This window comes from Chelon labrosus, assembly GCF_963514085.1.
Source record: "Chelon labrosus genome assembly, chromosome: 9".
In the NCBI taxonomy this organism is placed as follows: Eukaryota; Metazoa; Chordata; class Actinopteri; order Mugiliformes; family Mugilidae; genus Chelon; species Chelon labrosus.
The window spans coordinates 13,498,640-13,512,720 of NC_140359.1; the positions used below are offsets into that span (position 1 = coordinate 13,498,640).

Sequence of the window (14,081 nt, forward strand, 5' to 3'; positions counted from 1 at the left end):
GAGTTTGTATTTGATTGACTGCTCGACAGTTTATTGGCGATGACATAATTCCAGTGGTGAAACTAGTAGCATTGTGGAGCAGAAGCAGCACAGTACATATTCATTTTTACTTTATTCTTCAACTCTTAGCATAGAAAAAACGTTACATTCTGTTCTGTTGTCTTTACCTCCTGGACTCTTGACTTTGTACTATAAAACCCTATATTTACACACAGGAGTTTACATAGTATTGTTTTGAGAGTTTCCTGTCCTCAGCCCCCTTCCTGTTCTATTCCCCATGTGTAGGCTTGGTCTATTTGCCACTCTGCTACTAGGGGAAGTACTAACTTTGAGGTTAAAAGTTAATTTTTTTGTAAATGCCACCCGGAGTCATATGACAAACTGATTGAAAAAACATGAAGTAGACGTAATAAAAAATAGAGAAGTGCATATTTTTATGATCCAGGTGCATGCGTGTATTTTATGATCCGAGCGCCTTGTGTGCGGAGCATCGCGTTAGCTGCAACTTCTCGCCTCCGTCTGCGCCTTTCAGACTGTGTTTATTTAGCGTTCCAGTAAGTAGGAGCAGTTTATCTGACCCCTGGGTTTACTAGTTTCCATATAAAGGCATCACCCAGTTGACTGCAAAAGCATCTGTGGAATGTTTGTTGTTTTTTTGAGTCAAAGTTGAATCTGGCATTTTTTGGCGAGCAACTGTCTAAAAACTCACTTAACCCCCTCTGCGGACGTGTGAATGCACTCACTCTCGAGCCCATGGACATGTGGGACTTTTAAATTTTGGTGAAATGACTGGATGTGGAGGCTAGTGGATTGTGGGAGACATGTGACCTGTAACCGTAGCAAACACAAACACACATCAGACATTAACGCCTGGTCCTGTGTCGCGACAGCACCTTGTAATGCGCAGTCACCGGCGTAACTGCTAACCTGTGAATACACTGGAAAGGGGAACGGAAAGAATTTATTTTAAATTGAGACCAAACTGTTGTTCCTACAGTCCTCCTGTGTCTGAGAAAAAGAACATGAACATTTTCCATTTCTCGGTTCAAACGTCGATTTATTACTTAAAGCTGATTCAGATTTAAAGAGAACATGCTCATACAATGGGCATCGAAGTCATGCATATGGTTTCAATTTGCAGAAACATACTGAACCTAAAAAAATGCGGTGGTGATATATAACTGAGCAATCCCATTTTTATTCATTCCAACTTTGCAGGAACATGTGACATTTTTCACATTTTGGTTTTTCACCTTTCCTGCTTTTCTCAAGTACTGTACGTTGATCAGTGACTAATAAAGCTTAACATATACTGATAAATAATAACAAAAAACATAGGGAAAGTAAAATGCAGCTCACGTCAACAGACTTTTGTTCGGGTTATTATCTGGGGTTGTGATGAATTCCTGAAGAATTTGTAGAAATTAATTGTGGCCGTCCTCTTTCAGCAAAATGAGCGTTTAAAGACTCAAATGTAAGACTCATACAAAGAATATGCAAATTTTTCCACATTGTAAACAAAGTCGAATCTCACAGGCTACTTGTTTAAGGCCATCTCTCTCATCTTGACTGATTTTAAAATCTGCAACAGTGTGCAATACTTCAGTATAGCTGGACAGATTTTACCTGCCACTCACAATCTTGTCTCCTAAATGTCCTCCAAGTAAAAACAGAAGCTGTAGCCTTAAACAGTTCTGACTCTTAGCTAAATTCCTGCTTGCTAAACCACAGCAGTAGCCTACATGCATACACTGATGATAACATCTGAGGTCTCAGTTGCTTGTTTTTTTGACAACTTCGCCTTGAAAACAGAATTTCCCTTGGCATTTTCTGTGTTTGTTATTGTTTCTTTCCTTCCTTCTTTCTTTCCCTGTTTTTTTTTCTTCTTCACTTAGTCTCAGTTTTTATGTCTTGCAGTGCTGCGTGTCTCAGCTGGCATTGGGGGGGTTTTTGTCAAGGCGAGTCTGCAACAGCTGATTTGGGTGTGTTACGAACTGAATGCTAGTGTGCATTAGATACTGATATTAGAGGAAAACATGCCTTAGGCTGGACAGGCAGGCATTTATTTGACTACCTGATGGACAGGCACGAGGCCAAATTTCTTTTAAGGCAAAGCAGGAGATTTGGGATTTGAAAGAGAAGAGTCCTGGTTGTAAATAAGGAACAAAGCAACATGTTGGGGTCAAGGCCCTAAACCCTGAAGCACTTTAGATTACGCATCCGTCATATTGCTCCGACACACACCTGAGAACAGACGTATGTCAGCTAGCATAAATCTTTGTCTCCTGTCTTATGTCAGCTGATGAGATCTCATTACAACTGTACCGTAAGTGCAATAACTTTTATAAGCACGATGCATGTCAGTGTAAAATGAATATACACTGATTAGCCATAACATTATGACCACCTTACTAATATTGTGTGGGTCTTCCTTGTGCCTCCAAACCAGTTGTGACTTACCAGAGAATGGACGTGGGTCTTCTGAGGGTGTCCTGTGGTGTCTGGCAACAGAATGTTGTTAGTGGAGGCCTTTGGGTCCTATGGGTTGAGGGGAGGGGGCTCTGTGGATCAGGCTTGTTCCAGTGCATCCCACAGATACTTGATCAGTTTGGGATCTAGTGAATTTGGAGGCCAGGTCAACACCTTCACGTTTTTCATGTTTTTTGAGTTGTTCCGAAACCGTTTTTGCACGTGTGTCTGTGTCAGGCTGCATCCTGCTAGCGTCATTGCTATGGGGTGGGGGCGCCTGGTCTGGTCTAGGTGGGTGCTACATGTCTAAGTAACATCCACACGAATGCCAGGTCCAAATGTTTCCCAGTGGAACATTGTATTGTCACAAGATGATCAGTGTTATTCACTTCTCCTGTCAGTGGCTTTAATGTTGTGGCTGATCAGCGTAATTCACAATAACAAAGTAAAGTGTAACAGAATCCAAATTTGGAATTCTACTTGTCAATAATGCATCCTAAGTAACCCATCAGTCAACTGGGACAAACTTTAACTGGGTAAACTTGAGTATCCCCGCATTCACCTACTGCTTGTTACTCTGAACAACTCCTGAGTAGCAGAGAGACTACGAAGCAGTTTGGTTCCAGAGCGGGGGAGACAGTTTGTGCAGAGTTGAGCCCAATTATAGCTAAAAAACCCTCTCAACCTGTCACTTCACCTAGGGCTCCTCTCCCTCCAAGACAGGTTATTTTCTAGCGAGTTTCCACAGCCAAGGTCATCAATGCCACAAATCCCAAAAAGACTGTTTCACAAGCAACATCCCACTTGGCCACTATATTGAGTTTTCTGCTGTGAAAATATCTACGACATGACACATTCTTCTAAATAGTACAGTTTACTACTGAAGCAATCCTATGAGTTCATATAGAAAGCTTGTGGGATTGAGCAGGTTGATGCTATTTTATCGTATTGTAATCTGAGTTGATTCTAAAGCCTTGTGATTGCCACTTGAATCTATTCTATTCTATCCAAACAGTGGAAATAAATAAGTAAAACATTGACTGGGAGGAGGATTTACATGTAAAAAACTCCCAGCATTTGACAGCCGTACAATGACTCCAAGCCAAATCACCTTCAATTAGAAGTGATTTGTGTGAAGTTTTCAGGGAGGAACATATACGCAGATGTTATCCCGGGAGAAAACCATTCTGTTATCCGTTTTATGTGAGTTTGTCACCTTAATAGAGCGGCCTGAAATGAGTAGGAGTCATATCCTGTGCTTTATCAATTACTGTCAGTAAGGCACAAACATAGGGATTTTTTTTTTTTTTCATTTGCATTTTTTCAGAGCTTAACAGTGCACTCCGCTACTAAAAAGCTTTTACTGAAAGCCACGGTATGTTTCCAGGATTTTCTCACTGTCACAGGCAGCACTGTGGACGGCTTGTCTGTTCGCTGGGCCAACTCTGTGTGCAGTTGGCAGTGACAGCCAGATTGATATGGATTATACACTATACTGACATGTATTATAGGGCACACTGAATGCTCTGTTCAGTGTCAGTGTCAGTGTTGTCACTCAGATAAAGCTGTGGTTTCCTTTTGGAGGCTGACAGACCTGGAACTCCATCAACAAGCCTGGAATTACTCTCCATGGAAATTATGAGGCTACGGCCACATACAAATGCCCGTATACATGCACAGACTGGAGTTCAGCTCATGTTTAATGCTTATATGGCCCAGCAGTGCACGACGTACTTTGGTCTTTGGTGTAAGCATCTCTGTAAGCACCTCTCAGTATCAACTGAATTTGAGGTATTGCTGCGTGTTAAGCCCTTAAGATGGGACTGGAACGGGGAAGCAAAGTGAAAACAACTCAAACAAAAGGTGAAGGTCTCTTTTTAAGTTTTAATTTTTCAAACGGTTTCGACGCATTTTGTTGGACACTAATGGTAATATAATGTGCAGCGCATAGTGATTCAACAAAGAGGTGCTCATATACCTGGCATTAAAGGGAAAAAGGTTATTTTGTGTGCAATTTTGTTTAAAAAGAAACTTGCATTTTAGAATGAAATTCACAGTTTGAATCATAAGGCTAGTTAATTTCCAGCAATGTATATTCAGAAAAGAGCCATTCAAAATGCAGCAGCAGAACCTGCACTTGGTGAGTGTTAAGGGACTAATTGAGGGGATTTCTGTGTTTTTTTCTACCTCTCATTTCCCCCACCTCCCCCCTCTGCTGTCCATAACCATCCAAACCGCTTGGAGTCTCGTCCTCACACTGAAGCCTTTGGTGTTTTTGTTCTCTCACAATCCTTATTACTGAAGCAGTTGCACAACTGTTTGGCTTCAAGTTTGCATAACTCCAAGTCGGACGCTGAGAAAACAGAGAGGCTGTGTGTACTTATGTATGGATTACAGTGTGTGTGCGTGGGTGTGTGTGTGTGTGTGTGTGTGTGTGTGTGTGTGGGTGTGTGTGTACAAGAGAGAGAGGGAGAAAGAGAGAGAAAGTGGGGCTAAAGTACAGCCAAGGTGGATTAAATTCACATCTGTCTTACTCCACTTGCCTTCTCTTTTTTCTCTCCCTCCATGTTTCAGGAAGCACATGCTTTCATTAGTGCAGAAAAGGTGGAGGATGTGACAGAGGAGAGGATAAGAGCTGAGCTCAGCAAGGCCCAAGCCCACACTCCTACACAGTGGGTGAGAAGAAGCTCCAGGTCTGCGGACAAGGAGGAACTGGTGGTGAGTCTCCTGCAATCCCTCATCTGTCCATCAGATGGAGACAGAGACTTTCCTATACATGCTATGACACATTTTTAAGATTAAAACTCAGTTTGGGCAACCTCTTCAGTGACTGATGGGTTTTAAGTTTGACTTTCACTGCATTTATTAAGTCATTCCTCTGAAATAAATGATAGACTTTAATAATTGAAATTGAGATTTTAGGTATAATTAGTGAAAACTATTAACAACAATACTAAATGTAAATTTTATTTGAATATCTGGAAAATTTAACAATTTATAGAACTGTATCACCCTATCCTTGTTTGTTTTCTCATAGGGTACAAATTATAGAAAAACAAATGCTGCTATGGAGATGAGACTAATAAACAGAGACTCCTTCTGGGCACGAGCAGAGGTATGGGAAAACACGCTTCACCCTGATTGAATGGTTAAATATAGCTCACCTCGATGTATTTATTTATTTATTTTTGACATAAAGAGAGCCATTAAAGGGAGCGAGTGTCTGATTTTTAAACCAGTCTCATATTGTGACCCTGTTTATGTGTCAGCGCGAAGAAGAGCAGAGGAAAGACGAGGAGCGGAGAAGGGCGGCAGAGGAGAGGAGGCGCCTTGAAAGAGAAAGGGTTCTGAAGGAACGAAGGGATGCGGAAGAGAGAGACAGAAAAATGAACGAGAAACTAAAGATGATTGAGGAGCAGAGGTTGGACATTCATTTTTAACTTTCACTGGTTAAACTACTCACTAATTAAATTTTGGGTAATAATTTAGGACGGCGATAATATGGTGTGTTTTTTTATGTGTTTTTCTGTCTTGCAGGAGAAAACAGGCAGAGCAGGAAGAAGCGCTGCGCAGGAAGGAGAAATTAAAATGGGTGAGAGAAAAGATCTTGCCAGAATTTTACATTTTTCTCCATGTAACATGGTGAACAATTGTCTAAATATGACACATTTTCAATTGTACCACATGTTTTTGGGGAATGAGAAGAAGAGAAAAGCTTCTAAGGTTTAGGAGAGGGCTGCATGGAGAAATGGTTTGGAGGAGGCATCCCTCACGTGGGTTACAAAATTAACTTTGGCCTTTACTTAATGATGTGTGAGTGCAGACTATGTACAGTGTGTTGAGATTTATGAGAGGTCAGGGTAATTGATTGTGTGTGTGCGCGCAGAGGGATGCCAAATAGAAAAGCTGAGCTGTACTAGGTATTGCTTTGTGTTGGCAGTTGCGCTGCTAATCATTATGTGGAGGCCAACGTCACAAAGTTCAAGTTTCTCATTGTCTGAAGCTTCAAGGGTTGCGTCCTTTACTTTTTAAATGATGAAAATAGTATTGATGATCTGTATTTGACAGGAGCTGCAGCAGAGGGAGCATGAGGAAGACATGAGGGCTCGTCTTAGAAGGAGTGAGTCCATAGAGAAAGCAGCAGTAAGTAATTTTTGGGCAGGTACATTTTTTTTTACGGTATTTGTCGTTAAAGTGCAGGATGTTTGTGACATATGCGCCATTTTCTTGCTTATTGATTATTACTTGACCTATAGGAGGCAGCAGCCTTAGTGTCCCAACGCTCCATGAACCCCAGAGAGTTCTTCAGGCAGCTGTCATCATCATCATCACAAAGTCCTACTAGCCCTGGATCCTCTCGCACTGGTATGAACTTGAACAGAGAGCGATGCTACGTTATGTTCACTTAAAGTACCAGACAGGCTCATTGAAACACAACTATCATCCCTGGATAGCTGTGCACTTTGAAGGTTTTAGCACGTATAATGCACACTTGCTTTTAAAACTACATCTTTCTCTCCAGGCAAACCCCTCAGACGATACCAGCGCAGCCTGACAGACACAGCCTTCATCTTCTCTAAAGCGGAAGAGAGCACAGCATCCTCCCCTCGCACTTCTCCCCTCGTCTCCCCTTTCTCCCGGGCTCCTCCCTCCCCCATTTACCGCGCCATGTCTCCCCCCGCGAGCCCCGGTTTCTACCCCGTCAGCTCTCCGCAGAGGCCCAGAGCTCCCATGTCGCCGCCCACGTCGCCTCTCCGCCCCGCCGCCCCAGTGTTGCCTCTGCCCAGCGTTCCGCAAATCAGCAACCACGATCAGTCAGTCTTCGAGCCCAAAGCCACATCACCCACAGAACCTTCTGCGCCTCCAGCCTCCCCTACTCTGTTCGCCTCTATGTCCTCAAGTTTAGTAAAAGACGACCCCTCTCAGACACATTCAGACGTCCTGCCCGTGTCACTCACAAATAAAACCCAACCCAAGCACACAGATTTTTTCTTTGAGTCTGGTTTTCCTCTACAGGCTCCAACAGCTCCTCTTCCCCAGAATCCACATTCAAACACAGGTAGGGTGAAACACGTTGCAATTGCAAACAAAAAACTGTTTAAAATAACTTGTTAGATGTAAATAAGAGTTGCAGCCATATTCGTGAAGTAACCCCATATTCCTACTGATTCCATATTATGATGCGCACCATGAGAACTTGCAGTATTTGTTTTTCTGTCACACACGTATACATTAGCCTTCATGGGCCTTTAGGCAACACCTGAGCTTAATAAATTAGCTGCTGTGTTTTTGTGTATTTTTAATTGTCTAAATTTTCAATCCACAGACCTCAACACAGCCAGTCACGTGCACACTGAGCTGGTCTCAGACACTGGCTACAAAGTACAGGCTGTACTGGTGGAGGAAGATGAGGAAGAGGACGAGGAGGAGCATGAGGAGGTTAAGCCCGAAACACAACCGGAGCCTTGCACTGCTCCCGCAGAACCGGCCCAGGCTGAGGAAGAAGAGGAGGAACAAGATGAGGAGGAAGAGGAACACAAGGAGGAGGTGGTGAAAGAGGAGGAGAAGGAGATGTATGAGAAAGATGGCAACGAAGAGGAGGTGAAGGAGGAGCGGATTGAGAACGAAGAAGAGGCAGAGGAAGCGCACGAGGAGGAAGATGAGAAGGAGGACAAGGGCGAGGAGGGGAAGGTGGAGCATGAGGAGCAGGACAATGAGGGAGAGGTGAAGGCGGATGAGATGGAGGAACATGAGGAGGAGGAGGAGGTGGAGGAGGTGGAAGAGGAGGTAGAAGGATTCAAACAGGAAACCGAGCGTGCGCTACTAGAGGAGCAGGTGGAGATGGCTCAAGATGAAGAGGAGGCGAATGAAGATGATGGGGAGAATAACCAGGCAGAAGAAGGTCAGCCACCTGCTGTGCCTGAAGAGTTTTCAGAGAAAGAAGAAATTTCAGGTAGCTATGTGGTCTTGCATCCTGTTACTTGGACTTGGAAAAAAATATATGATGTTTGATAAAGTGTCAACTTGCAAATAATTATTTCAGATACCAAACCAGTATGTCAAGAAATCAAACACGAGGCTGTGATCCCATCCACCAATGGGATCACAAATGGGGACACAGAGGAGCAGAATGGCATAGGTTCGACAACAAATCAGTTGAAACAACATTATACTATGAAATGTTATTCAGTGATGTAAGATCAGTGCATTTGTTGATTTGCTCTGGTCGGACTGTGATGAATGCCTGTCACTCTGGTCCTCCTCAGTGCGATCCCTGAGTCCGTCTGACACAGAATGCAGCGCGACGGAGCTGAACGCGTGCCACGATCTCCGCGGCACTGGAGAGGAGGATGACATCGCTGAGGATGAGGAGCAGGAGATCTCAGAAAATGGAGAGGATGAGGAGGTGCTCTGTCTACACAGACATATCGTACTCATGCAGGGACAGTGTCGTTATAGTCAACAAATGCAATAAGATGTTAGAATGATGTTCCTACTCTTCAGGCATTCATCCTAAATTCCTTCTGTATATCCTCCTACTTCATATCATGCATTTGATTTTACCACTTGATCTTCTGTCTTTGAGACATTTAAACTAAACTGTGAAGAACAATGAAGGAACATGAAAGGCGTTGCTCAGTGATGCATTTTTAATAGTTTTTGGACCACTGTTGTGTTTTATGACACAAAGAATTGTTAATACTCATCAGAAAGAAGTTGAAATCACTGATGGGTTTGGCTTTTTCATGGGATCTTCTGACAATATATATATATCTTATGAGAAAGTTTTATGAAAGTGTTTTATATATTTTTTTTAGTTAACCAAGAACTATATTCCATGATTATAGCCTTTTCTCTGACTCCATTTTCTTCTCCAATCCAGGTTTTAGCCGAGCGACAAATGTGCGTCCGAGCTCTGTATGACTACCAGGCAGGTAAGCTGCCATTTAGAGGATAATCGGCACACGTGTACACATAAAGTGCCTCCATTTACAATAATTACGCCGCGATTATCAGGTCTTCACCGTGTTATCTTGCGGCTCCCACAGGGGACGAATCCGAGATCTCCTTTGAACCAGGTGACATCATCAGGGATGTGGAAACGGTGGACAAAGCCTGGTGGAGGGGGAGGAGCAAAGACGGCCGTCAAGGCTTATTCCCCGCCAATTATGTGGAGACCATGTAGGCAGACAGAGGCACACACTCATACACACACACAGACACACACACTCAGGGACGACATCTCCCCTCACGTTTATGCATGTTCTTACCTTAATCCTCCCACTGAAACTTTGTACTCTCTATATTTGTTGGAAGAATAAAGACAACGTGACTCTCTGTTTTTTTTTTTTTGTAGAAAAGCATAAAGAAGAAGTGTGACTCACTATTTTGATGTTTTTGGAGGAAAACAAATTATTTTCACAAGTGTGCAGAAATTACCCAGCCTCATTTTCTTGGATATAATAGCTAAGACCTTTTTCCTGGACCAAAATAACTTATTTCTTTTTGAGATACAGTAGAGATGTTGGTGGGAGGGATCACATCACAATGGCAAAAGATCACAAACTTGCTTTTCTTCTAAGAAGCACAAACAGCTTTTTATAGTGTATAGTTTTCTTTTTGATCCACACACATAACAAGCATTCCATTCTGCTCACCATTTGTATCCATGTATGAGACATCGTCTTATAATCATCTTCCTGTATCTCCTGAGTTATTTCCTAGCACTGTATTTGTTACTGTCAGTCTCACAGCACAGTTTAATTACCCAAACCAGAACAGAAGCATAACAAATGATGAAAAAGCAGAGGAAAGTGGCGTTGCGTTTGACACCTGTGTAACTCTGTTTTTTGGATGGGCTGTATTTTGTTCATATTTCGATGTGTATCAGTTCAGTTTGTCATTGTGTCTGTTTTTTTTTGTCTTTTTTTTCTCATCTGGATTTTAACAAATTAATGCATTTAAGACACGAATGAAAAAAGAAATCTACTCTGCACTGTACATAAGAATGTATAAAAAAAGCATCAAAGATTGTCTCTTTTTCTAGTCTTGGTTTGTATGTTTGTGTTGTATGCTTGTTTCACTGTATCTGATTCTTTTTTTTTGTATTTACTCCAAACTTACAAATATATAGCCTCTACAAACTTAAACGGCTTTAAAACGTTTGTCTCCTTTTCCTTTTCTCACAACTAATCACAAATCTATAATGGATATTAGCATTACTGTGCAATGTTACTGTCCATATTTAATAGAGATTTACAGGATTTCTGTTATTTAATCATGCCAGTGTGGGTGCAGTCATGTGCTTGTTTCAGATCTTTGGAGAAAAATAATGTCGTTTTCTTACTTTTAAGGAGGCGGGGAGCTTTTAAATGAAAAGATAATAGAATAATAAAATGTGCAATGCACGCTTGCTATCAAGTAGTACTCAGTGGCGACTGTAGGGTCTCTTGGGCACAGATGTGTGTCTTAACCCCAGTCCAAACTAGTAAAATCAAACAACTGATTGGTTTACCTGTCCTGGTAGAACTTATATGACGGAGTCATAAACATAACTGTGAAAACATGTCTCTTTCTATTTGATTTAGTTTCACGTAAGAAGACGCAATGCTCTCTCAATAGTTTGCACGACATCATGACATTTACAGCAAAAGTTCTGCTTTTATTAATAGAGTAAGTATTCACAGGAAAATTTCTAATAACATTTAGGTTTCTAATATTAAAGTTTCTCATGAGTAAACACGGTTTCTGTAACGCGCTGTTCTTATTCTGCTGAACTTAAACATGGATTCCTAAAGACAGGAAGAAAACAAATCTTGTAGTGGCATATTCGCACCAATAGGTGGCGACATTGGCTTTCCCAAATTGTCAGAAGGTGAGATTACTGAGAGCTTGCTCGCTGAAATGAACAGATTCCTCAGGACAAAAGGCAAAATATTTTGACAGGCAGAGAGGAGGCTCATTGTTGCACACGTTTCTGAAGCGGGATATCCTGACATTTCCAAAGCTAAAAATTCCTAATGCTTTTACACCTTAAACAGGATTTTCCCCTCGGGTAGTAATGATTGATTGAATATGACATTAATATTTCTAAACCATACACCTTTAATATTTATGGGGCGGCTAGGTCACGCTCTTGTGGTGCCAGTTCAATAACAGTGTTTGGCAGATGTGCCTCTGTTCTGAAATAGAGAGGTAATGTCTGACATGGGTCTCATCCTGCTTGAACTGATGCCTGTTGACAGACTGACTAAATCTATCCAGGAGACTATTCTGCCGAAGTTATCCCAGAAGGCTAATCATTAGTGATAAGTGTGAAAAGGTGATGAGCCTCTTATGAAATACTAATTGGTTTGCAAGGAGAAGACCGTGAAAACCTCAAATGAGCAAGATAGAAAGATAGAAAAAGATTGTTCATTAATGTTTTAAAGCGGCAATAAAGCGGTAAAATTGGCGGGGTATGTAACTTTACATTTGCGTGCATGAGAAAGATAAACAGCCAGCGAGGGCGAGACGGCATCTGTGCGCAGGGAACGTGAAGGCAAATCAGTCTCGACAGTTGTGTCCCCCTTTCTCTCGATTTGCCAGCTCCCCATTCCCATGGTCATCCCCACGAACTCCAAGAGATCCCTTGTCTCTTCAGATTAAACAGAGTGATAGGGAGACACCGGCTAATGTGCCAGTCAATTCTCCTTCCCCTTTGTCTTAAGGCTGTCCCTTCCTTCTGTGACCCTCATCAGAAACAAAAACCCTTTGACTGTGGTGCTAAACTAACAGAGAAGACCCCCCCCGCCCCCCCGACTTTGCCTTTATCTCTTCTTTAACTGACAGACCCTATCTGACCGGTGGACGACTGACAAGTGTGGGATGGCCGAGGTGAAATGGCGGTAGGGAAGTGCCACTCACTATAGCGTTATCAGCACAATGCCAACAACGGAAACCTAATCTGACCTGGCTGCTGATGGCTTGTGGCTTATTGGCTCGGTTTCTGCTCTGAAGTAGATTCTGGCAACCCCCGAGATACTTGGTGGAGAGGATAAGCGCAGGCACGTATGCGCATAGACATGGATACACGCGTGAAACACGAAATACATGTACACACAACACGCAGATGCTGTCTATTCTTAGGTCCCCATTTCTGAAGCAGCTCCTCAACTCCTGCCTGTCATGGTTAAATTAATAGTTTACCGAAACTTTTGGTGATTAATTACGTTTTTGGGAGAGGTGTCAGTATACGGGAGACAAAAATCTTACTACAGCAGTCTCAAAACTCTGAGTTCAGCCTCCCTTCTTTACTATAGCTGCTAGCACCTGGGTGCAAGCAAGAGCGCTTTTTGGCTCAGTGCTCTGCAGAAGGAAACACGAGGGACAGGGTTACCTCCTCTCTCCTGTAGGCTTCAGATTACTTTGCCAGTCTTTGGGCAAGAAAACTCCCTCTTTGGATCTTCCCCGCTCTAACGTGCAGTGAAAACTTGCAATGCCCACAGTGCTCCACTTAGGTGAAGGTTTCACGGAGCTCAGGCATGCGGTGTTTTTCTTAAAACATTTCTCTCCTCCCTTGCTGAATAACAGATCAGTGTTTGTAAGCACCTGCATGTAAGAGCCCTCCCCGAGAAAATGTGTTTCATTTTCTTGTTGGCTCTTTTTGTTCTGCAGGGCAAATTGTCACCAAAGGCAACATTATATCCAGTGGATCAAACATTGCTCACTGGCAGTAGAAACTCCATTTCTAGCGTGGTGGTGCATCAAAAAGTGAAATCCGTGCAGTTTGCTTTTGAGACAATTTCAAGGCTACAGCAGTTATCTAGGAAGAATTTCTCTAAACTGTTATCCAACATAAATCAGCTTTAGCTTGGTGATAATTCCATGTGGTGTAAGTCTTGATTAAACCTTTGCTTTTGAACGCATCTCTTGTTCTTGACATTGTCATTTGCTGTTTTCCCTTTAAAGATAATCTTCAAAACCGCTGAAGTAGATAACGCCTCGGAAGCTAATGACAGCTCCAGCCAAGATTTTACTGTCAGCATAGAAACCGGCCCATTAACTTCTGAAGCCCTCTTTGGCAAAGCTCCCTACTCCCTCCATTGCCATCAAAAAGCTATTTTCCTCGGCCAGTCCCACACAGCCCTAACAATGAACAGAGGATTAGAACATCTCTCTGTCTTGAAGCACAAGATGTAAAAATGGATTTAAAAAAAAAAATCTCTTTTTACCAGTCATCGGCGAAAACTAGTTGGCAGCTTATCCACCTCAGGATTGTTCCTGACATGATTCCCAAGAGGCAGTTTTTTGCTTTTTTACGATACAATTCCTGTGCTTGCGATCAGCCAACATGTGGCATTGTGATCCAATCACAGATTTTTTTTCTCCCCCCATTCAGTTTGTAAATGGTTAAGTCTCTCAGTCTATTGTGAAGGAATCTTCAAAGTGCTTGGAAACCACTGGGGAACATTGGTAGTTGTTAATTAATGCAACCGAATCTACAACTGCTTTATTTTCCTGATTCTAAAGATGAAAAAATCTTGAATCTAGCAACAGGCACGTCTAAATTTCTTACCTCATTTTCAGGCCATTAGCCTTGGACAATGAAAAGCTGTTGCTTCTCTTAAAAC

The 14,081-nt window shown here is 42.3% G+C and overlaps 1 protein-coding gene across 2 annotated transcripts in view; it reads left to right on the forward strand.

The window, feature by feature from the left end:
* Positions 1 to 10,905, forward strand: part of LOC311492421 (uncharacterized protein) — a 28,995-nt gene extending 18,090 nt beyond the window's left edge. The window contains exons 5-16 of one of the 2 annotated variants that reach the window (XM_084550699.1): positions 5,044 to 5,187; positions 5,507 to 5,584; positions 5,739 to 5,890; positions 6,007 to 6,061; positions 6,538 to 6,612; positions 6,726 to 6,834; positions 6,992 to 7,528; positions 7,796 to 8,422; positions 8,513 to 8,608; positions 8,736 to 8,875; positions 9,353 to 9,404; positions 9,519 to 10,905. In XM_084550699.1, coding sequence (XP_084406825.1) covers positions 5,044 to 5,187; positions 5,507 to 5,584; positions 5,739 to 5,890; positions 6,007 to 6,061; positions 6,538 to 6,612; positions 6,726 to 6,834; positions 6,992 to 7,528; positions 7,796 to 8,422; positions 8,513 to 8,608; positions 8,736 to 8,875; positions 9,353 to 9,404; positions 9,519 to 9,655 — 2,202 coding nt within the window. In that variant the 3' untranslated portion in view covers positions 9,656 to 10,905. The remainder of the gene's footprint in view (positions 1 to 5,043; positions 5,188 to 5,506; positions 5,585 to 5,738; positions 5,891 to 6,006; positions 6,062 to 6,537; positions 6,613 to 6,725; positions 6,835 to 6,991; positions 7,529 to 7,795; positions 8,423 to 8,512; positions 8,609 to 8,735; positions 8,876 to 9,352; positions 9,405 to 9,518) is intronic. The other variant, XM_084550700.1, reaches the window with a different exon arrangement.
* Positions 10,906 to 14,081: the final 3,176 nt, after the last annotated feature.